Here is a 22,170-nt window from a genome sequence, read left to right as displayed (position 1 = left end):
TTACCATAGATGATCGGTTGTCATTTTCCTCACATATCGCCAGTCTTTCTCGCTCTTGTCGGTTTCTCCTCTTTAACATCAGGAGGATACGTCCATTTCTTTCCACTCAGGCTACCCAGATACTCGTCCAGTCCCTCGTCATCTCACGCCTTGACTACTGTAACTCGCTTCTAGCGGGTTTACCACTGAGCGCCATCCGTCCCCTCCAACTGATTCAGAATGCAGCTGCTCGTCTTGTTTTCAACCTTCCCAAGTTCTCCCACACCACTCCTTTGCTGCGCTCCCTCCACTGGCTTCCTGTAGCTGCACGCATCAGATTCAAAACACTGATGCTGGCATACAAAGCCAAAAATTCTCTGGCACCATCCTACCTAAAGGACCTCATCACACCACGCTCTGCACCACGATCTCTCCGATCCTCCAGCACTGCTCGACTGGTCCCTCCTCCCCTCAAGGCACAAGGAAGACACGCATCTCGGCTCTTCTCTGTCCTGGCACCTAATTGGTGGAATGAACTCCCCCTAGATGTCCGAACAGCTGAATCCTTGACTGTCTTCAAGCGACGACTCAAAACATTTCTTTTTCAGAAATACTTGACGTAGAACTTCTATATTCTTTCTCGACTCTTATTCTGGTGTGTTTTTAAAAAAAAAAAAAAAAAAAAAAAAAAAAAAAAAAAATTCTGCACTACTCAATGGAGTTCTCAGAGATAGTATTCATAGCTTGGGTCCTTATTGAGCTAGCATCGGAAATTCATTGCAGAGTCTCGAAGCACTTATGTAAGTCGCTCTGGCTAAGGGCGTCTGCCAAATCCTGTAAATGTAAATGTAAATGTAAAATGGTGTTACTCGCGTGAAGCAGGAGTTGGCGGGAAAACCCCAGGCTTGGAAGATAAAGTCCTTGAAAGTTGACGGTGCTCTAACAACCTGTTATACGTGGATTATGTTTCAGCTATTGAGCTATTTATTTTGTTAAAGCTGTTAAAATGATATTTTGTACAAGTTTGTAGAGAATAATAGAGATCTCGCTTAGCTGCCGCACGTTAGCAGTAAACATGTTGCGTCAGGGTCACGCTAGTGGAAGCAGAAGTCTTGTAAAATTCCACAGGGTCTCTGCTTGTATTGAGCAGGTCACAATTGATACAAGTCTCTCAGCCATCTGATAAACAGTCGAGTCTTAATGCAGTATGAGTTGGGGGCACAGAAGAACAGCAGGCCCAATTAGCTGTCCTCCTTCAGAAATACTTGCATATTTTTGCCATGAAGGATCAGGATTTGGGCTATACTGACAGAGTCCAACACAAAATCCATTTAACGGATGACATCAATCACTCAGCCCTATAAGCATATATCCCCTACGTAATACAAGAAAGGGAAGGAGCACATCTCCCAGTTGATGAGAAAGGGTGTTATTCAGGATGATTCTAGTGCTTATTCATGACCTGTTGTAATGCATGCTGAGGGGATCCACATTATTCTCATATCTATTGATCTAGCCAGTGGCTACCACCAGGTTGGTATTCATCAAAAGGGTCGACCAAAAACAGCATGTGTTACACGTTTTGGATTATTCAAATACTTATGGATGCCTTTTGGAGTATGCAGTGGGCCAGCAAACCTACCATGAGCGATCTCATATTCCAAATTATGCTAGTCTGTCTTGAGGATATTTTATGTAATTCCCGTAGCTTTGGAGAGCACCTTGAATGGTTGGAGATTATGTTGAAGAGACTGTATCTCAAAGTCAAGTTGCAAAAATGTGATTTTCTTCAACAGGAAGTCAACTTTCTGGGACGTCATACATCTGCTGAAGGGACTGGAACTGACACTAACGACTAAGGCTCCTTATGAGTTCTTATATTTTAAAATGAACTTGAGGAAGCACTTCTTTACACATTGTGTAGTTAGAGTATGGAATAGTCTTCCTGTTAGTGTAGTGCAAGTGAAATCCCCGGGTTCCTTTCAATCAGAGCTAGACAAGATTTTAACAACCATAGGAAAGGCCTAGTAGCCACGAAAGGTTGACACTGTCAAAACCAGTAAAATATCCTCTCAAGCACTGGAATCATGTAAAAGGAATATATAGTATGTGATCGATGACTCTTGGTTTGGTGAGTGATGGCAACTTCTCTTACAGACTTGCCTTAAAGATCAATTCTTAGGGAGTGTGCATGACAGCATGGAGCACCAGGGCGTAGAACAAACAGTAAACCTGTTGAAACAAAAGTGTTTTTGGGTGGGTATGTATTACAATGTTCATATGTGGGTGAAAAGATTCCAGTGTTGCATACTGACTTAGATGCCTCAACCCAAGGTACATGCCCCTGTTAAAGCGTTTTTAGCCTCTAGACCAGTTGAGGTTGTAGCGGTTGACTTCATGGTGGTAGACCCTGCTTCTGATGGTCATGAAAATGTCTTCGTTGTGACTGATGTTTTCACACAATTGATTCATTGTTTCCTACAAAAGACCAGAAGGCTGATACAACTGCAAAAGTCCTGTTCAGGGTGAGGTTCCTCAGGTATGGCATTCTTGAGAGGTTACATAAGAACATGAGAAATTTGCAAATGGGAGTTACAATCGGACCAGGGTCACAATTTTCAAATTCATTGCTGAATTTTGCAAATAATACAGGGCTAAAAAAACGTGAACAATTCCATATAGACCAGAGGGAATAGCAAAGTGTGAGAGGTATCAAACTCTCCATGACTTACTACACCTGTAGGCAGTGGTGTAAATTCTGAGCTGAGGTGGTTTATGCATATAACGTCGTTCGGCATTCCACCACTGGGTACTCTTCGTATTATCTGCTTTTTGATGTACATGCCATGTCCCTGTGGATGTTATACTAGGTTTGGGACAGGATCTGGACAGGAAACGAGACTGGTTGTCTGTGCACGGAAGGAAAGGCTAAGGGAGGCACATGAGTGAGCTAAAGAGTATCCTGAACAAAAAGCAGCTGAGAGAATTCTCTGGCAAAATTAGAAGGTGTTCTGCCCACCGGTAGCTGTAGGACAGCATGTTTACTTACATCATTGTTCTTTGGGCAGAAATAGAATTTAGGTTGCTTAGCGACATACTGTCCTTCAGGTAGTAGAAATCCAAGGGACGACTTATTCTGTTGTGCTGCTGGAAGAAAGGCCATTGAAAAGGGTTCATAGGTCAGAACTGCGTCAATGTGAAACACAAGGCCCAGAATTAAAGAGGGAAATTCCCCAGCCATAGCACAAATCCATGATCCACAAGTGTAGGGTCCGATGTTGATTTAATTATGATTTATCATAGAAGAGGAGTTTGAGAATGACCCTGTTCAGCCAGTAAGTGAGGATGTTGGAGCTGTAACCCATGACATACAGTAGAGGAGTTACTGGATACAGAGAGAAATAATGTGCCGGAAGTAGCACCTAACAGTGGTAATTCTTGATTGCAAACCTCAGGGCAAAGTTATCCTTTATGGGGGAGCAAGCGAGTTAATGCTGGGATGCATACAAACCCCTTCCACTTCCCTAGGTCAGCTTGCAATGCAGTTTCTGTATGGAGGTGGTTTCAGTGTTGATACATAGGTACTGCTTACAGGAAGCTTCCCAGACCAATTAAGCAAGTCATCGAGGATGTCGATTGTTAGCAGGGGAGAATGTAACCGGGTGGGAAAACGTCATTGCTGTAGGAAAATAGTCAATGTTCTGGTACTTATATTATTCATGGGAAATTCAACTGGGCTATTTTCCATCAGAGTTAAGAGTGTAATGTCACTTTGAGGAAGGAGTTTTAGGAGTTTAATGGCTGCTTGTGGAGAATTGCTTGTTTTTTTGTCCATGTGGTAACGCAGGTGGACCACATGTGAGGATACTCAAGAACTGAATCATCAGTCCACTTCTGAATACTCATTTTATCATAATATCGACTAATAGGGTTAAAATATTAAAGCATAGGACCTCTGTAGAGATTGATGATCTTCTGCTGTCGAATGTGGTTTGATTTTGGCTGTATGATGGGATTTCAGTTTGGAATGTGAATATGTTTCTACGTGCAAATATATAATATGTGTGTGTGTAAATATATACATAAAATATCTCCAATGTAAACAGGACATGCTTCATTTTTTTTTAAATTTCTAAAGTGTTTATTAATAGTTTTGTTTTCAATGCTTGCTGTTAAGTCCATGTACGCTTCATGTTGTCTTAGTATTGTGCTGTGTACGCTGTGCTTTGTACACTTGCTGTGTACGCTGTGCTTTGTACACGTGGTATGTATGCTGTGGTGTGTACGCTGTGCTGTGTACACGTGGTGTGTATGCTGTGGTGTGTACGTTATGCTGTGTACACGTGGTGTGTACGCTGTGCTGTGTACACGTGGTGTGTACGCTGTGCTGTGTACACGTGGTGTGTATGCTGCGGTGTGTACGCTGTGCTGTGTACACATGGTGTGTACGCTGTGCTTTGTACACTTGCTGTGTACACGTGGTGTATATGCTGTGGTGTGTACGCTGTGCTGTGTACACGTGGTGTGTATGCTGTGCTGTGTACACGTGGTGTGTATGCTGTGGTGTGTACGCTGTGCTGTGTACACGTGGTGTGTATGCTGTGGTGTGTACGCTGTGCTGTGTACACGTGGTGTGTATGCTGTGGTGTGTACGCTGTGCTGTGTACACGTGGTGTGTACGCTGTGCTTTGTACACGTGCCGTGCTGAAATGGAGCGGAGTCTCTAAAGGAACTGGGACATGGGTTTTCAAAATGTTTTATTGTTTTTTTTTTGTTTTAAATATACAAAGTCTTGAAAGTGGGTGGGTTTTCTGATACTGTTGCTAACAGTGTTTTTATTAATTCCTGTAATTTCCGTACAGTTGATGCCCACTGCCGTATTTTGGATGCCACAATGATCAGATATAAAAGGAAGTTTTTGTTTTACTTGGGACGTATGCTCTGAGACGGTTTGTATTTGAAGTGCTTCTACTCTCTTTCTTTCTCTTTCGTTTTTTTTTTAATTGAAATAAAAAAGGAACAGGAAATAAAATCCTGCTGCCTGTATTTTATTATTCCGGGCAGTTGGCAAATAAAGAACCACAAATTATTTACATGTCTGTGCTGGGGTGCTGTTTACCTTGACCACATATGCTTTAGTCCGTATGCTTCTCTCAGGCTGTATCTAACCATCACAACCTTGTTTGGTTCTCTTACAGCAGAGAAAACATCTCAGTAATAGTACTATTGTGAAGTGATGATTTAATAAATAGGGGAAATATCTATTCATCTCTCATCTGGAACGTTATGCACCCCCGATGTCGTGCGAAAGCTTCCTCTGCATTTTTGGAGGAGTAAGGCCGGAATCTGTAGGACCATTTTCCGTAACTGCTCACCATTCCAAACATTCCCTCTCAGTTTCACATTTACACGACCATCATCTCTGTAAACAGGCATAAGACACAACATGACTTAACATGAAGGCCGGCCAAGAAGGACAGCATTTTTTCACATAGGTTAAGGAGAGGTATAATCATTTACTAACGATGTAGCGATATATAGATCAGAGATTTTAATATTTTTCTCACAGCTTTTCCAAACTTCAACTTTTCACCCTCTGACCTTCATTTCTGACAGCATGCTTTCTGTGGTCACGTACATTTTATGTTCTTATGTTCTAACAAGGTAGCAACTGTAAAAGATTGAACCATCCATAGCAATGAGAAAGAGCTGAGATCATTTCTGGGCTTCTGATATCTGGTCTAGGTATCAGTCCATTCAATCAAAGCCGAAATAGTGAAAAATGCACTTAAGTGCACCTAAGACGTAAAATGCACTTAAAGGATGCGATGCACCCATTTCGGTGTTTCTCCACCCAAAGAGTGTAGGCAGGTACACTTAAACGCCAATAAAAGTGCATGGGAGAATACACCCCGAAGTGAAAAATGCTTTATTAATTGGTAAATTCAATTTAAAGCCTTAACCTCTTGATTGACTTTTGCCTGTGCTAATTCTCCATAGCACTTTACATGGTAGCACTGCAGTTGCAATTTCGATTATTATACATATATTTAATATATGTAACTTAAAGCGTGGGCGGCAGTGTGTGGCGCAGTGGGCTAAGCCTGTGTGCCTGTCATCAGCAGGTCATTGGTTCAAACCCAGACACAGCCTGTTTGCAGCCTGTTTTAACCCCCAGCGCTACAGGTGGCGGACGACTAACATGGAGAAAGTAAAGGGACTTGTAAAGTAAAATAGTATCTGTTTCTAATAATCAAAATTGCAATTACAACTGCAGAGCTACTGTACAAAGTACTATAGGTATGACGTGTGTGTGTATATATATATATATATACATGCATACACATACAGTGTGTGTGTTCTGGACTTTACGGTAGGTCTCCTGAGTAGATCTCCTATATGACCCACTAATCTTCAAACAGTAAAAAGGGTATGATTTCAGAGAGAATCATTTGCAGATGGAACTTCTTGGCCAGTAATGTGCTGGTTTCACTGCTTGCAATGTGGAAGCAAAATTGGACATTGGTAGGCCCGGGAGGTTGGCATATTGGGTCTGTTGTGTCTTAGGCCTTAGGCAAGAAGAGATTGTTTTGAGTACTGTGTGACCTCGCTTCGCGATAGCTGTCTGCAGTAAGTTCCGCAGACCCTGAGGAAAGCTCGGGCCTTGGAGAAGCAGACAGCGGAACAAAAGGGGGGGGAGAAACCACTTGCAGGAAGAGATTCGAAGCTGCCCCAACTGGTGCACAGCGAGTTATAGCTTTATAAAATAGTTGTGGCAGACAATATATAGCAAGCTATGCGGTAGTGCAAATGTATAAGTAATCATGTTAATCATATTAATCATATGTTAACCATGTATTTGCAGTGATTCAATGACAATATGTCAATACGTTAATCATTAATCAAAGGACAACCAAGTATTTACAGTGAGTCAATGTCATGTAATCAATATCTATATTCATATCTCCAGTAGGAGCCTAGCAGTCGAGACATGTTCTGGTAAACTGAGCAGAATGGGTGGATTTTACCTTGTTGCCAAGGTGAACCAATAGAATTTGAGAATTGTGTTTGAGCTTGGTTGGTTTCACTTGTGCTGGTTTCACTGCTTGCATGTGCTGGTTTCACTGCTTGCATGTGCTGGTTTCACTGCAGCAGTATCTAGTTTTTCAGTCCAAACCACCGTCTGTGCTCACTGCTTACCCTTCATCCTGTGTTAGCTTTCTGTACGCGTCTCTTATGTTAGACTTCTCTTAAATCTTATGTTAGATTAAATCATAAATCTTAAATCAGGCACAAAATACCCTCAAAACAATTATTTATCATCCAATTTGTTTCTTACCTCTTGGTTACCTTGTTAGGCTTCCTAATCCATGAAAAGATTGGTTTTAATATTTTTCGTGAGGCTTTCTGGACCTTAATCTGATAGCATACCTCTCATTTTTCAATAAAAAATAATGGTAAAATAAGCCTCAAGTGAATTAAATAAATGAAATGAATTGGTCTTATCTTGTCTTACATGCCTGTGCATGCCGTAGCTAGTGAATTGTTTTATTTATGTATAAAATTTTTTTTTTATAGATTTTCCTGATGCAGCACTCAAATTTATGTGGTGCTTTTATGCGTTTTAAACTAAAAAAGGGGGTCGTGCCGACCCCAATACCAGAGCTGTTATAATGTTGACCAGAGCATTTATAAGTTAATGATTTTTTTTCTTTGTTTAAATAGAGGTTCCTGATAAAGTCAAAAAGCCCTGATTCAGTACATACATTTATGTGGTGCTTTTATGGATTTTAAGCTTACAAGCGGGTTGGTGCCAACCCTAACACCACAGGAAGGCCATAATGGTCACTCCATTCTCAGTTTTATAATTTCTTTTAGCGTCTGAGGCAGTGGTGCCTGGTTCAGTGGGTTAAAACACTGTCTGTGATCGGAAGGTCCTGGTTTGACTGACTGACTTCATCATTGATCCCTTGAGCGATGCTGTCAGCCCCAATAACTCTACTCAGTGTAATTCTCAATTATACATCACTTAGGACAAAAGCATCTACTAAATAAATAACATGCAACTTACATATGCTCTGCATGTATTTGATAATATCAGAGAAAAAAAAAATGATTTTTTTTCACAAGGAATATGTTTGTTTTTGGAAGAAACGATGCAAGTAGGTATGATACTGAATAGTGCTTCTTTATCTTTTCATCTTTGTCTTTTGAAATATGACAGATTATTCATTTCCAGTCTTCCACCCTGATCCTTTAAGTTTTGCTCCCAGCAGACCCTGCAGATTGAGACACGGTTGTGAGCATAAGCGTGTCGTTCCACAAATCATAGACTAAATCGGAGGCTTGGGCTCTCTTGAGGGAAAACTGGTAGCTCCTTTCCGGGAGCAGGTCGCAGATCTGTATGCTGAAAGTGGAAGCTGTGATGACCCCAGTGTGCTGCTGTTCCTCCGCGGTGTTCGGGTTCAGGAGCGTGTAGCGCACCTCGAACTGCTCGCCAGCGCTGTCCCCCTCCTGCTCTGGCACGTGCCAGCACAGCTGGACCGACGTGGCCTGGGCTGTGCACGCGTCCCTTTCGAAGAAGACGGGCATCTTGATGCTGAAAACCATCCGGACATCAGGCACATGTTCGGCACTTGTCACTGATATGAGTTTGTGCTGCACGTATAAGTGACCCAGGGGAAGCACGGACTCCATGTCCAGAAGGGCCCGGTTAACCTGGTCCAGCTTCTGCTGGATGGAAGCACTTTCTCGCACAACTGTCATGGGCTCATACGTGTTCATTATTTGCTCCAGAATCTCCTTTCCTCTCCTGATCTCTTCACAGAGCATTTCCAGCAAGCGAAGCTGGATCCTGATCTGGCAGTTGGCTTTTTCTTTCATCAACAGAAACTTACTGGGATCAACCATGCTGTGAAGGGTGAATTCAGAAAGATTGCCATGCTGTCCGCTGTGCTGGTCTTGAAGGACGATGTTGATATAGTAAGAGCATCTACTCCGGATTTCTACGGTCTCTCTGTACCCCGTCACACTGTCGTTGCTCAGCTTCCCTGAAAGCAGTTCTGTCATCTGATACCTCAAGTGGTTGTATATTTCCCGCGTGTCTTTGTCTTCACAGCCCTCTGCTCCATGTGACTTGGATGCCATCTTTACTGGGTAACGTCGTCGTGTCGGGAAATCAGAGTTCGATCCATGTACTTGCATAGAAAATTCAGAGAAAAAAAAACCTGATGTTCAAACTGATGCTATAGCCTCATTTAACTGTCTTTTATTATATTACATAAGGCCTTCCCACGGTACTATACATTTTGAATACTTGAGAAGCCGTCCAGCAGTACTACAGTCATGACGTCCTTCAAGAAAGAACAGCTCTGTTCCTTTGGGCTAAAGGCTCAGTCTAGTTTTGCTGTCCTTTATATTACGTTGTTAATGATTAACAACCAGAACGAACTCGATAAACACAAGCAGCAACACTTAAACAAGCACTTGTTTTGACTATCATAGGCTGGGAGCGGAATATTAAACAAACCAAAGGTCACTTCAGTGACACTAAGTCTGATGTTCACTTAATGTGTAAAACTTAATGTTCACCATTCTGTATACACATTCATTCATATGGATAATTAAGTATCTTTTAAAGTCTTTACTTAAGTTTTAATTCCACACCAAGCCCTGCATACGGCAGAGTATTAATACTGCATTTATTTACTATGCAATACTATAGCATGTGTGTTTCTACAGACCAATCTAATGACAGTAATTAGAAAGATCAGAAATTTGAAACTGATATGAAGCCGTGATTGTGTCACAGCTTTCAGGAATTACTGACTTCTGCTCATCGGCAGGTCTCCAGTACAGCCGCTTTATCTCGTTACTCTCCAGTCTAAATGGATTTTAGGAGCTAACTGATTCCCCCCGGATAATGTCAACGGGAAATGGACAAGGCAGTGAATGGGATTAAGAAATCGGATTTAAACGTACAATGTTGAAACGTGCGAAGTGCAGTATGTCTGTAGGATATATCGTACATTTTATTTATTTCTTCTGCTATTGGTACAGTGTTTCAGTAATCGTGTTAATCCGCACAATTCAGTTAATTATATTGTACATACGCACAGGCATGAGAAGTAAAGAGCTATCATTTCGACTTACCCGCTATATCTCGTCATTTATCTTAAAACATCCCAGCTTTTGCTTTATTTTTGTTTTTTAAACTTGTTTGTTTTTAAATTTAGCGACAATGGAAAGTAGGCGCCACAGCATCGTTATTTTTTATCGTTATCGTATAAAGCGCTTCTCCATTAATCTCGAAACGAGCCTCGTAGTCCAAAATTAGAAGGAAGGGAAATCACAGAAAAAAGGGTATTGTTTGAAACTTTAAGTGATAAATTATGTTGAGTGCCGTCATTCAGACGCCAGGAAATAAACACGACGATTGAAAAATAATATCTGCACGATATGCAATGGAAATTTAATGGTGATGCCACCAAGAGGCGCTAAAGTGTTGTTCAGTATTTTACAGAATCGTAAGATGTATTTCACGCAGCTATTTGCACCGAAGGGTTAAGATAAAGTTCAAGCGCTTCTAGATAATAAAAGGCCGACACAGGTGCTGCCGAAAAGAGCAGATTTGGGAATCTTTATGGCACTTTGTTATTGTGCAATTTAACTGCAAATGTTTTTTTTTAAAAAAAGCCTCTCCCCGAAGCTACAGCCGCGAACTATCAGTCATCAGGTTTAATTAACTGAATCATTTTCTGGAAGGCATTAAGAGGGATTTTTACTGGCAAGTATATGAGGATTTTTTAAAGTACATTTTTAAATCCAAGCGTCAGTGTAATACTGAGTCATTTAGTGAAATACTGCCACCATGGGGCAATTAGGTGTACTAAAAAAACATTTTCATGTGTAAGAAAAATGTATCTGGTTTTTAGAGCATAAATAAAATGTTTACTGACTTCAGTTGAAGTTAGTTTTTAAGGTTTTTGCTAAGATTTTCCTACCCATCATCAACATAGTTTCTTTTTCACCCCAAATGCTTTTCTTGAAAAAATACCGTAATACACATCAGTGCAGATGTGTTTTTGGATTATTAGGGAAGAGAACGTGTGATTCCATTACAAAGATCGATTGGGAAGTAAAATCCGCCCGACTTAACAAATGAAGCCCAATGGACCGGACCAGAATAAAAACAAAGACTATTGGTCACACATGTTCTGTAAATGGGGGCGGCATGGTGGTGCAGTGGTTAGCTCCGGTTTCCCCCTACAGTCCAAATACATGCTGAGGCTAATTGGACTTGCTAAATTGCCCGTAGGCAATGGGCTGGCCCCCCATCCTGGGTTGTTCCCTGCCGGGATAGGCTCCGGACCCCCCGCAACCCTGTAGGAAAAAGCGGTTTGGAAAATGGATGGATGGATGGATGGATGGATTATGCATTTTATGACTTTCAAGCCACTCAAGGACACATTAGGAAAAAAATCCACTAAATATGGAAACATACTTTTGTATGTATATAAATACATTCAAAATTACTGTAATCAAATAAATGAAAAGCTATGTAAATAAATTACAAAAAAATTAGAGTGAATTAGCACATTTAAAAATATGGGTTTTGAGCTGAGATTTGAATGTAGAGAAACAGTCAAAACTACGAATATCAGGTGGGAGTGAGTTCCAAAGACGGGGGGGGGGGGGGCAGCCTGACTAAAGGAGGTCAGGCGAGCTCAAGAAGGGAGGTGAATTGAGAGGATCGAGTGTGAGAAGGAGTGTGTATATGCAAAAGCTCGGAGAGGTAAGAAGGAGGCCATATTATAAAGGACTTTAAAGGTTAACAGCAGTATCTTGAAATTAATGCAATATCTGACAACTAAGTTGTTAAAGAACAGGAGTTATGTGTACAGCAGAGGGAGTCCTAGTGAGAATGTGAGTAGCAGTATTCTGAACCAACTGAAGCTTATGGAGGAGCTTGAGAGAGAGTCCAGACAAAATGGAGTTACAGTAATCAATACGGGATGTGATCTCTGGGACCTGGCTTCTATTCTCTGCCGTGGCTCGATGTTTGGTGTGTGCGTGTTGTCCCCGCGTTGTGGTGGCGTTTCATCCAGGTACTCTGGTCCACCTTTCCACCTCCCACAGTCAAAACCATGCTGTGGTGAATTGTAGTTACTAAATTGTCTGTAGGTGTGAAGTGTGAATGGTGTTCTGTGCCCCGCGATGGGCTGACACTACATCCTGGGATGATCCCTGCTTGGTTGACATAGCCTCAGGACCTCAGCAACCCTGAAAAGGACAAGCAGGTACAGAAGGTGGATGGATGGATGGATGGATGGATACACTGAAATCAGACATGCTTGTACAAAACCTTGACTATCTTAATAAAATACCCCAAAATGCTTTGTCTGTGAAAAGTTACTGCATAATATTGATATGCATTATAAACATAATAATAATAATAATGCATTGTACACCTTACTATTTCACCTGTTCCTTGCAGCCCCCACTAATTCATGGTATAAAATTCCTTTATTTATTTGTTAATGTCGACTACAATCATTGATATTTACCATCTGAACTTTGATGTTGACTATTGGAAAAATCAGTCGAACTGGAATAGAACTAAATTAATGAAACGAATGTAGGCATAAATTATGAGTGATTCACTCCTCCCCAGGCATATGACGGTAATGACGGTGTATGTCACACTAATTCTGGTTCACAATATTCAATTGTAAATGTCTTCCTTAATAATTTTCCTTAAGAATCCATGGTTGAACCCAGTGTGTGGGTGTTGCTTAGCTGCTCACGTCCAGCAGATGCTTGCTGATTTATGGCCCTCATGGCTCAGTTCACGTCTTCTGTGGATTGGCTATATAAATATTGCTTTTCTTATATCCAAGTCCACATGACACACTGTTGCTTCGACAGTTTGGGATGGAAAATGTGAATGACATAGCTTTTGTTGTTTGTCTGCAGTTCTCTGCTGAACAAAGTGATTAATTAGTCCTCCAAGAATATGGCCTTACATTTTTTTCGAGCTTCACAAGGCAGAGATGCCACCAATATCACAGCTACAACCGGACAAGGCCAGGCATCGTCAACCTGCCCATATAGGGAAAACGTGCCTGTGGCAGGATGTTTTGACTAAGAGGGAAAAAAATACGTGGGTTATGTTTTAAAATACCATTTTCGAGGTAAAAATTGCATTTTATTCAAAATAACCATCAGAATTCACCATGGTGTTGACCCCGGAACAAAGCACATGTGGATTGCAGCTATATAGCTACTGACAGCACACTTACATTTTAATGTTGACTTTAATAACACGATAATTAGAGGAGGTACTATTATGCACATTTTCATAATTTTATTTTTGGGGTCAACTAGAATAGATTTACATGCTTCAGTGTTCCAAGAAGACATTTTCTCTTACTGTACATCTCTATTCACTCTGTCGATAACTCTGTCTGAAGCACTCTGTTATACAGTAGCTTTAAGCTCGCCTGATTGGTCAGCATGCTTGATTGGTCAACTTGCCTGATTGGTCAGCTTGCTTTACACATTCTGCCCCTGTCAGAAAATGTCGCTGCATCGGCTGTGGGATATGTGAAGGCACGCCAAGCTTGCAGGGAGGTGGCCAATAATGATCGTGTTACGAGGTGACCTCACCATGTCACGGAAGTAAGGGCTAGAATTTCAGGGAGGGGTTTCAGGTAGATTAGAGAAGAATGGTTTCTGTGGTCATAATTATTGCCTTTTGAGTGTACTGTAGGCCTTAAGACTATACAGATCATTTTCATGCACATAGCGCTATATAACACACTAAAAGGAAAGTAAAAAAAACAGAAAAAGCTATTTATATTTCATACCTGGTCTGGTCAGCATGCTCAAGTCATGTAGTAAAACAGATGTCTGGAAAACTGAGTGTTTGTAAAAAAAAAAACAAAGTGGTTTCCATGTGAAATTCACATACATTTCACATACAAAGATGGGAAGTTCACATTGGTCATTAGATTAATGGCATCTAATAACACATTCACTGGCATATCTCCACTGCTCCCACGATTGCGTTCATTTTAACCTGATGAATGAATGATGTTATTGGAGGAGGAACTGAACTTAAGGGGCTGAACTTCGACCTCTTCTGCTCCAGCTGAAACCGGTATTATCTCCTACAGAGCTGTTTTATGTCAATGTTGTTAATTTCCATCCGGTCCCGGCCTACAAAAAAACAGCTTTTTTTCCACCCTGAATAGATCACATTTTCCCTTGTGATTTCCAAGGCCAAAGAAATATGTAATGAAAGCCGAGACCAAGCATCAGAACACAATGACAACTCCTGCAGTGTAGGTGGCACTGTTTTTCAGATGGCATTGGGTAAAGCACAAGCACCTGCTTCCAAGCTTCAGCTGAGCGTGACAAGCAAGTGTTCATAGCATTCTATTATACATATGCTAATTACAAACAGCACCCGAACCACTGCAATTGGTACTAATTACGAACACTGCCTCTTAACAGTGGAGGGCTTATTGATAAGATGGCTCTAACGAGCTACACGTCACGATTATTTGCAAAACACAGGGGGAGGAAGCGGTGACGTAATTGGACTTTGCGGTGTCAAGGTGATTCTAGTCAGTGCTTCTCTCCTATTGTTTTTCCGCGGTTATCAGGACTCATGGAATAAATTGACATTAAACTTAAAAGGCTGACATTCTTGACAGAATGAGAGTCGCGTTCCTATTGTTCACTCTTCGATTATGACGGTGGGGTGGAAACTCCATCTAACCACTGACCCCCACTGAATATATACAAGAGGAAATGAAGCATTTTTGTGCAAGGTGGCTTTTTTATTATAAAGTTATTGCAGAGAATGGCCCATTCAAAGCAACGCCGGCCTTTTATAACAGTTCAGTAAGTGTCCTTCCAGGTGAATCATGCACAACTTCCGTTCCTCCCAAACTACAGATACATTTCCCTCTTTTTTCATAAGATGGAACCGGAAGTCAGATATACCTCAACTTGTCAGCTTTTCTCACACTATTCTGAACCTGTACATCATTTCCATAAAACAATAAAATGTCATAAAACTAAGCTCACCAGTATGTAATGAAAATTATTTTTTCTGAGATGCTGGCTTACATTTTTATAATTAGTTTGATCATGGTTTCATCCTGATACATAAATAAAAGATAAGAATCAGACAAGCTTTATTTTTTATCAAGCTCATGATTACATGTATTGGAGAACTGAGTTAGGTCTGTCTATTATGACTTGTTTATATTGTGAAATGAAACCTTGAATATATTATATTGGTATAAATGGGTTAAATTTCGGGGGTGGCATGGTGGTGCAGTGGTTAGCACTGTTGCCTCACACCTCTGGGATCTGCGTTCGAGGCTCCGTCTGGGTTACATGTGTGTGGAGTTTGCATGTTCTCCCTACTGTATGTCGTCGTGGGGTTTCCTCCGGGTACTCCGGTTTCCCCCCACAGTCCAAAAATATATTGAGGCTTATTGGACTTGTTAAATTGCCCATAGGTGTGTATGTGTGCGTGAATGGTGTGTGAGTGTGCCCTGCAATGGGCTGGCCCCCCATCCTGGGTTGTTCCCTGCCGGGATAGGCTCCGGACCCCCCGCGACCCAGTAGGATAAGCGGTTTGGAAAATGGATGGATGGGTTAAATTGTGCTGGTATTGACCCTGCCTAGCAATTCACTTTATTTTTCATCGACCCCCCTGGTTCTGGTAATATTATCAGGTAACTGGTTTTGTTCCTGGATAATACTGGTTGCTTATACCATATGGATCCACTATGCACGTGTAATTGTGGTGTTTAGGGACATGGACCTTAATTCCAAGGGAATGACAGGCCACAGTGCTTTTTAAAAACTCGAGTTGCGGTAAAACTTCCAAAGCTTACTATATGCTTGGGTCTTTTATTTGTCCATCTTCCCAAGTTGCTTATCGAGCCCCGGGGGGACACACTGTAACCAATCCCAAGCAGGGCACCCACTAACTATGCACTATAAGCACCTTAGAAAAACCAATTTTCCTAACTCCATGAATTTAAACGTTAACTTTAAAGTTTAACAAACATAACCCCCGCTTGCTGCAGGGGGGCTGTGCACTGGCTCACCCTAAGCTCACACCCCAAGGTTTGCTCTCACTCCGTATATATATGTATGTCTCAAAGGACAATAAGATATGACATATAAAACAAGCATTCCAATGTACCTGTACTCATATTTGTACAAATGGCAAATAAAGCATTATTTAATTCTCATTTGAAGAACGTACAAAATCTAAACAAAACCCAGGGATGGGAATCAAACCTATAACCTGGTGGTGTTTGGGTAGAACTACCCCTGACATGTCAAGCCATTCAGGGTCTTATTCTGTAACCTACAAGCCTCATACATGAACTGTAAATAATGCCCAGATACAGTCAGGGCCACCAGTAGAGAATTTGGGCCCCATGAAAGCATGTCATACTGGGCCCCCAACCCAAACCAATCCAATTATGTTTCCAATTTTAAATCATCCTAACATTCCATGCCTTTACGACACCCATTGATACAGGTTTTATGTAGTTGTTGTGGTTATGATCATCAATCTTACCTTGAAAGTTATACATCGTAACACACATCTTCAGGAGGTATGCCTGTCAAAGGCATAGACTAAACATCATTCAAGTCTGCGAGATACTTTATAATTGCAGCTATGAGGGAAAAAGGGAAAAGTTTAATTATTCTGAATATTCTCAGCATATGTGGTAGCAATTCACTGATAAACACCGACTCCTTCTCACAGTTTCTTTAGTAAAGAAGTGTTTTTCATTCTGCCGTTTGATTTAATAAACTACAGAGGCTTATAGATTTAATTCTGCCATTCATCGGGGGCGGATCTCAGTCAGCTCATTTGTGGATATGTTTATCCACACTGCACACAAGATGTGAACTTTTCTGTCAAGCATTCTATCCCAACGATTTCATACTCCTTTGCTGTGAGGAGGTAACCAAGGACCATTATTATACTGGGCTATGTCGAGAAGCAGGTTATTCTTACATCTGTGCATCCTGGTACTTAATTAAGAAGTTGGTCCCAAGCTCAACATTTAATAGGCAGATTGAGTTTCTTGGGGCTCTGACCTGTTGAACACTCATGTTTTGGGTGTTTAATCTGGTCTGTGCATAAGGGCATGTTCATCGTCTGATTTTGCGACCTGCGTTTTTTGCTTTTCAGTTTCAGAACTTCCCATCCTCAGATTATAGTAACGCACTTTATTCCAGGTTAGTTAGCCAGGCCTTGTTATCCAGACTCCATGCAGTCCAAACTGCCGCAGCCTGCCTTTAAACGGCGTCCAAAAGCGATCAAATATAGAACTGGCCTTTAAGGCACTGAATGGTCCTGCTGCATCATACTGTATGTGTCAGACCTCCTTACTGTTTATGTCCCCCCCCTTCCCCCCATAGGTCACTGAGATCCTCTGAAAAATTGCTTCTAGTTGTTCCAAGGCTGAAACACAAATGACGGGTGACTGATCCATTTCTGTAGCTGGGCCCCAAGCTGTGGAACAATCCCAATACACATTAGTTCTCTAATCTAGAGTGTTGTAGGAAAAGGCTGATTTTTACTCACCAGTGTTTGCTGTTTCTTAGCATGTTTTTAAGGGCTTTAAAATCTTTTATATTTTATTATATTATTTTGTGTTTATTCATAATTTTATTTTAAACTACTTTGGTAAATTCTATGCTAATAAAAGTGCCTTTGCTTGATCTGTCCAATTTGGTGTTTTGGATCTACCGACTATCCATACTATCAATACCTGGGCTGCTTTCCTGCACGCCTTTTGCTGGAACCTCCTATCCAGGCACTAGCCACGGTTTTGACTTGCTCCCTGCGATGTCCTGGATTCAGGGATCGTCGGGCAGAGAGCCAGACAGTATAGGGATTGATTAGGTTTGGGATGTTGGCATATGTGTATGATGAGATCATACAGAAATTAAACCTATTTTGCGCATAAATCCAACGTCTTTGTGAAGAAATAAATAGCGATTATTCTGCTCGTAAATCATCAGCATTGGAATCTTCTCCTCCCAGATGCCGAAGTCGTGAGGATGGGAGACGAGGGAACGGCAGTGACGCATCCCATTGGCCACTGGTCAGGCTGTAAGCCGTGGTCCGGTGCAGCGAGAGTAAGCGTGAGCTACACGGGTGGGCGGAATGAGAGCACCGCCTCAGCGTCCCCGGGACACGGCCACGCCAGGGGCCCCGGCAGGTTCAAGCCCACGCTTCCCTGCTCACTCGCTCACTTAGTGCTTCGCGGAGGAAGCTCTGCGCTTCTTCAGGAGACAAAGGCGCCAGCCATTGTTAAACATACTTGCCAGGCTGCTATCGATGTGACCCCTCCAAAATGGCCGCCCTCTTAGTTGTGCTCGTTAAAACCAAAACAAAATATGCAGCATGGTGGCTCAGTCGTTAGAATTAAGGTGTCAGACGTACTCGGGTTCTGCTCCTGGTTCTGTGAGTGAGGAGTTTGCAGGCCCTCCAACGGCTCCCTCCTTTAGTCCTAAAACATGCAGGTAGGTGAACTGGTGTCTGTAATTTACCCATTAAAATGAATTTCCATCCATCCAAATTCTGTTTGTCTTTTTCAGGAATGCAGGGGCTCCCGAGCCTGTTCAGGGTTCTACGGGCACAAGGCAGGGAACAAAGCAGGGCACACCATTCACACTTATGGGCCATTTGGTTACGCCCATTCATCTCCGCATGTTCTTGGACTGTGGAGAACCCTGAGGAAACCCCATGATGACACAGAAGAATGAATCGCATTGTGTGTCTATCAGATTACATGCAAACTCTGCATACATGGATTAAAGCTAGAGACTTGAACGTCTGTCTCAGAGGTGTGAGACAACAGTGTTAACCACTGAACCCCCTCGGCAAAAAAATTGTAAGTGCTAAAGAGACTTCAAAGGATGGCAGGAATGAGGGGAAAATGGCTCATTGGACCAATTTTGATCTACAGAACACAATATACAAGGGAGTGTTCACCACATGACCAACTGATATTATTAAATCATCTATATTTATTATAGATAAATATAATCTATAATAATCAATGAATTTCAGTAAAATCAGATTATATATTTGAAACAGAGACTTAATTGTTTTGTAATTTGTCATAAGTGTCCCCTCAGCAGCTTGGTGCCTGATTGCCTTCATCCAATGAAAATGAAACTGATTAATCTATTACTGAAGAATAAATCTGAATTATGATTACGCTCAATGTCCATCCATCTATATAATCAATATATGATGTTAAAAAGAACATAAAGAACTTTCAGTTAAAGTAAACTGCATAAAAAGCTGAGTTGTACGGCAGCGGCAGGTAAAGGATGTCTTACCTTGGAACGTCATTTTCCCTCCTTTATTGTAATTAATTTTTTTGTACCAGACACTCGAAACACAATAGAACTTTGTCGAATGTAATTTTACCATACTTGAGAAACATAGAAGATCACAGAAGAATGAATCGCATTGTGTGTCTATCAGATTACAGAGGGGCCTTGTCAGCTTTGACAGTTTATCAGGAATTAGGCTATTTCTTTGTTGTCATATTGAATTAACTGGTGTTATTGTAGCGCATAGATAGACAGAAGCTGAATTATCTGATAATGCAATCAGATAAAATGTCTGACAAACAAAAAAGACTACACTTAATGTTTATCACATCATTGGTTACATTAAAATGAGCTATACTTTTGGCTTCCTCTAATATGTTCTTGTATGGTAATTGGTGCAAACATTTTATTTTTTCTGATCTGCATCTGATCAAGCATCAGATGACCCCTATGTCTAGAGTCATAGATACGTCATTTCTCACGTGTGCTCAACGACACAGCAGGTTTAAAGTCTGTAAGATGGTGAATCCAAGTGAAAAAAGATCTGCGCTATCAGTCCTACTTTGTGTCAGACATTATGTGGATAAATCACATCTCATATGCAAGAACAATGAAGGACAAGGTCAGGACAATGAAGAGATCTATTTACACACCTTGGGTTGATAAATAAAATCATTCATTTCTTTTGGGTCATTATGTTACTGCTTCAAAAGATAATAAAGGAAAATTTTGACGCTTTAACTTGACGTTACAGAAACAATAAAAAAAATCACTAAGTTGAGAATATAGCTGACTAATTAAAAATAAAAGTAGCCAAAACAGTCGCAGTTTAAATGTTCATAAGCTGTTTCTGCAGGCTCCTAACAGCAATATTCTGCAAAATAACAAAAAGCAAACATAAAGCCTTCAGCTTTAGATTTATTTCTTTGCTAGATCCAACTATGCTGCAGCGATTAGCTTCCAGTGAAAGACCAGGAACAAGTGCAAAAGATGGAGAAAAGGAGCTGCAGGAAGACCACTTAGAAACCCTGTACCAGAAATTCTACAGTATGGACAAATGTCACCCGAGAGATGAGACCTATTAAGAAACCAAACCTTGGTGCAATATAAAAGATCGATTATTCCCCTTGGAGATGTCGCCATATCGGGGAGAAATAAATAAAAGCTCAGTCATGGAAACATCGTCAGAGGAGCCGTCTGTAAGTCATAATAAAAGCTACTCGGGTGAAGATAGTAACTAGAGGAACATTACTGGTGGAGGTAGCAAGAGGGATATGCAGACCTGGAGGAAATATCACAATTGTAAATCGCAACCATTTTAACAAGAAAAAACTAAACCGAGCTACTTATTTTAATAATAAGCAGAAAGCAACATAGAATGTTGAGATCTTTGTTTCTTCAAAGTTCTGCAGTATAAACAAGGCAGTTGTATGTTTCCCCGAAGGAAAGTGTGGTTTTAACTTGTATTAGTGTATGAAGGATGATAAATCTTTGGAGTGTAAGCTGGTGGGAGGCTATCCAGAGAAAAATGTACGAACAAGGTGTTACACACTTGGTCAAGATTAATAAATTCCAGGCATGTATAGGGTTCTTTTCCAATAACGTGATGGTTTTTACTTCACCGAAAACACTGAAACACAAGCACAAAAAACCGCTTGTTAACCGGGACTGCATGCGGCGATCCTTGTCGAGTGCTCCGCATGACGCATGCGCTCCTCGCACTCCACTCAGTGGACCCCCCGCGAGCTGCCCAAAGTGCCTGTGTGTGCTCCACCCCTGCCACCCTGCCTGCCCGAATCGCATCACAGTTGTCTCTGCCCTAAACCCATACATTACAATCCTATCTGAAACATAACACTATTACATAGAGATGAACAATGCAAATAACAGTGCAAAATAATAACATTGAACACAATATTAGCATATGGGAAACTAACAAGGGTTCCACAAAGGCATATTGATAATCGTAAAGAGAGAGTCTTTACTAATTCATAAAAAGGCAAGTCTTCACTCGTAAACTAACATCATGGATTAGACTGACATCAGAATTCTATAAAGCCCACCTATATGTTAAAAAAAGTAAATAAAAATGAATTTAATGGAATTGCAAACAACACAACAAGGGTTTGGTTTAAATCCTGAATTAAGAACTGCTTTATATGTAATATCATATAAGAATCATCACTTTTTAGTAGTGAACTTTTAATTAGTCAAGCCACCACGGTTCCCTCATAATAATGGCTTTACCGTCTTAAAGAAACATAGATTCGTAAGAAAAACAAGATCTACTGGTAAACATAGATCACACTGGTAAACATAGATCCATAAGGAATACAAGATCTACTGGTTATTTTTGTGCAGATTTTTTATTCAGAAACCACTCTTTGGTGGCATATTTTTGTTTTTATGCAAATGATTTAAACATGTTTCCGATTTGCACGAAGCCAAGGATACACATCAGGGTTACATCACCAGCAGTTTGATGGCCGAATTGGTGTACGGTCATCAACAAATATCATAAAATCTAAATGCAAATAGATTAATAAATAAGTCCTTCTACTTAAGGAAAACTGAAATTGTACTTCAATAATTTGCATTCATGTTTTAAAGCAGGTTCCTCCTAACTGTATATCACCCTCAAGTCATGCATGGAAGTTAGTGGAAAAGTGCCGTTTCCATGGAAACTTCATATACGTATATATATATATATATGCAGGGGACACACGTCAAGATACTCCACAGATTACGATACCCTTTAAAGCCTTTCAAGAACCAAAAATCAATTACCTA

The 22,170-nt window shown here is 40.9% G+C and overlaps 1 protein-coding gene across 1 annotated transcript; it reads right to left on the bottom strand.

Annotated features, from left to right (window-relative positions):
- Positions 1-6,819: 6,819 nt before the first annotated feature.
- On the bottom strand, positions 6,820-9,372 carry LOC125747125 (fibronectin type III domain-containing protein 11-like). The gene has a single exon (XM_049021922.1). The coding sequence runs from the start codon at positions 9,181-9,183 to the stop codon at positions 8,236-8,238; it is 948 nt and encodes a 315-aa protein (XP_048877879.1). The 5' UTR covers positions 9,184-9,372; the 3' UTR covers positions 6,820-8,235.
- Positions 9,373-22,170: the final 12,798 nt, after the last annotated feature.

This window comes from Brienomyrus brachyistius, chromosome 8 (assembly GCF_023856365.1).
Source record: "Brienomyrus brachyistius isolate T26 chromosome 8, BBRACH_0.4, whole genome shotgun sequence".
In the NCBI taxonomy this organism is placed as follows: domain Eukaryota; kingdom Metazoa; phylum Chordata; class Actinopteri; order Osteoglossiformes; family Mormyridae; genus Brienomyrus; species Brienomyrus brachyistius.
This window is presented reverse-complemented; position numbering and strand designations above follow the sequence as displayed.

What these genes read in the sequence shown, in the direction of transcription:
- LOC125747125 (XM_049021922.1), bottom strand. Translation starts at nt 9,183, where the DNA reads ATGCAAGTACATGGATCGAACTCTGATTTCCCGACACGACGACGTTAC.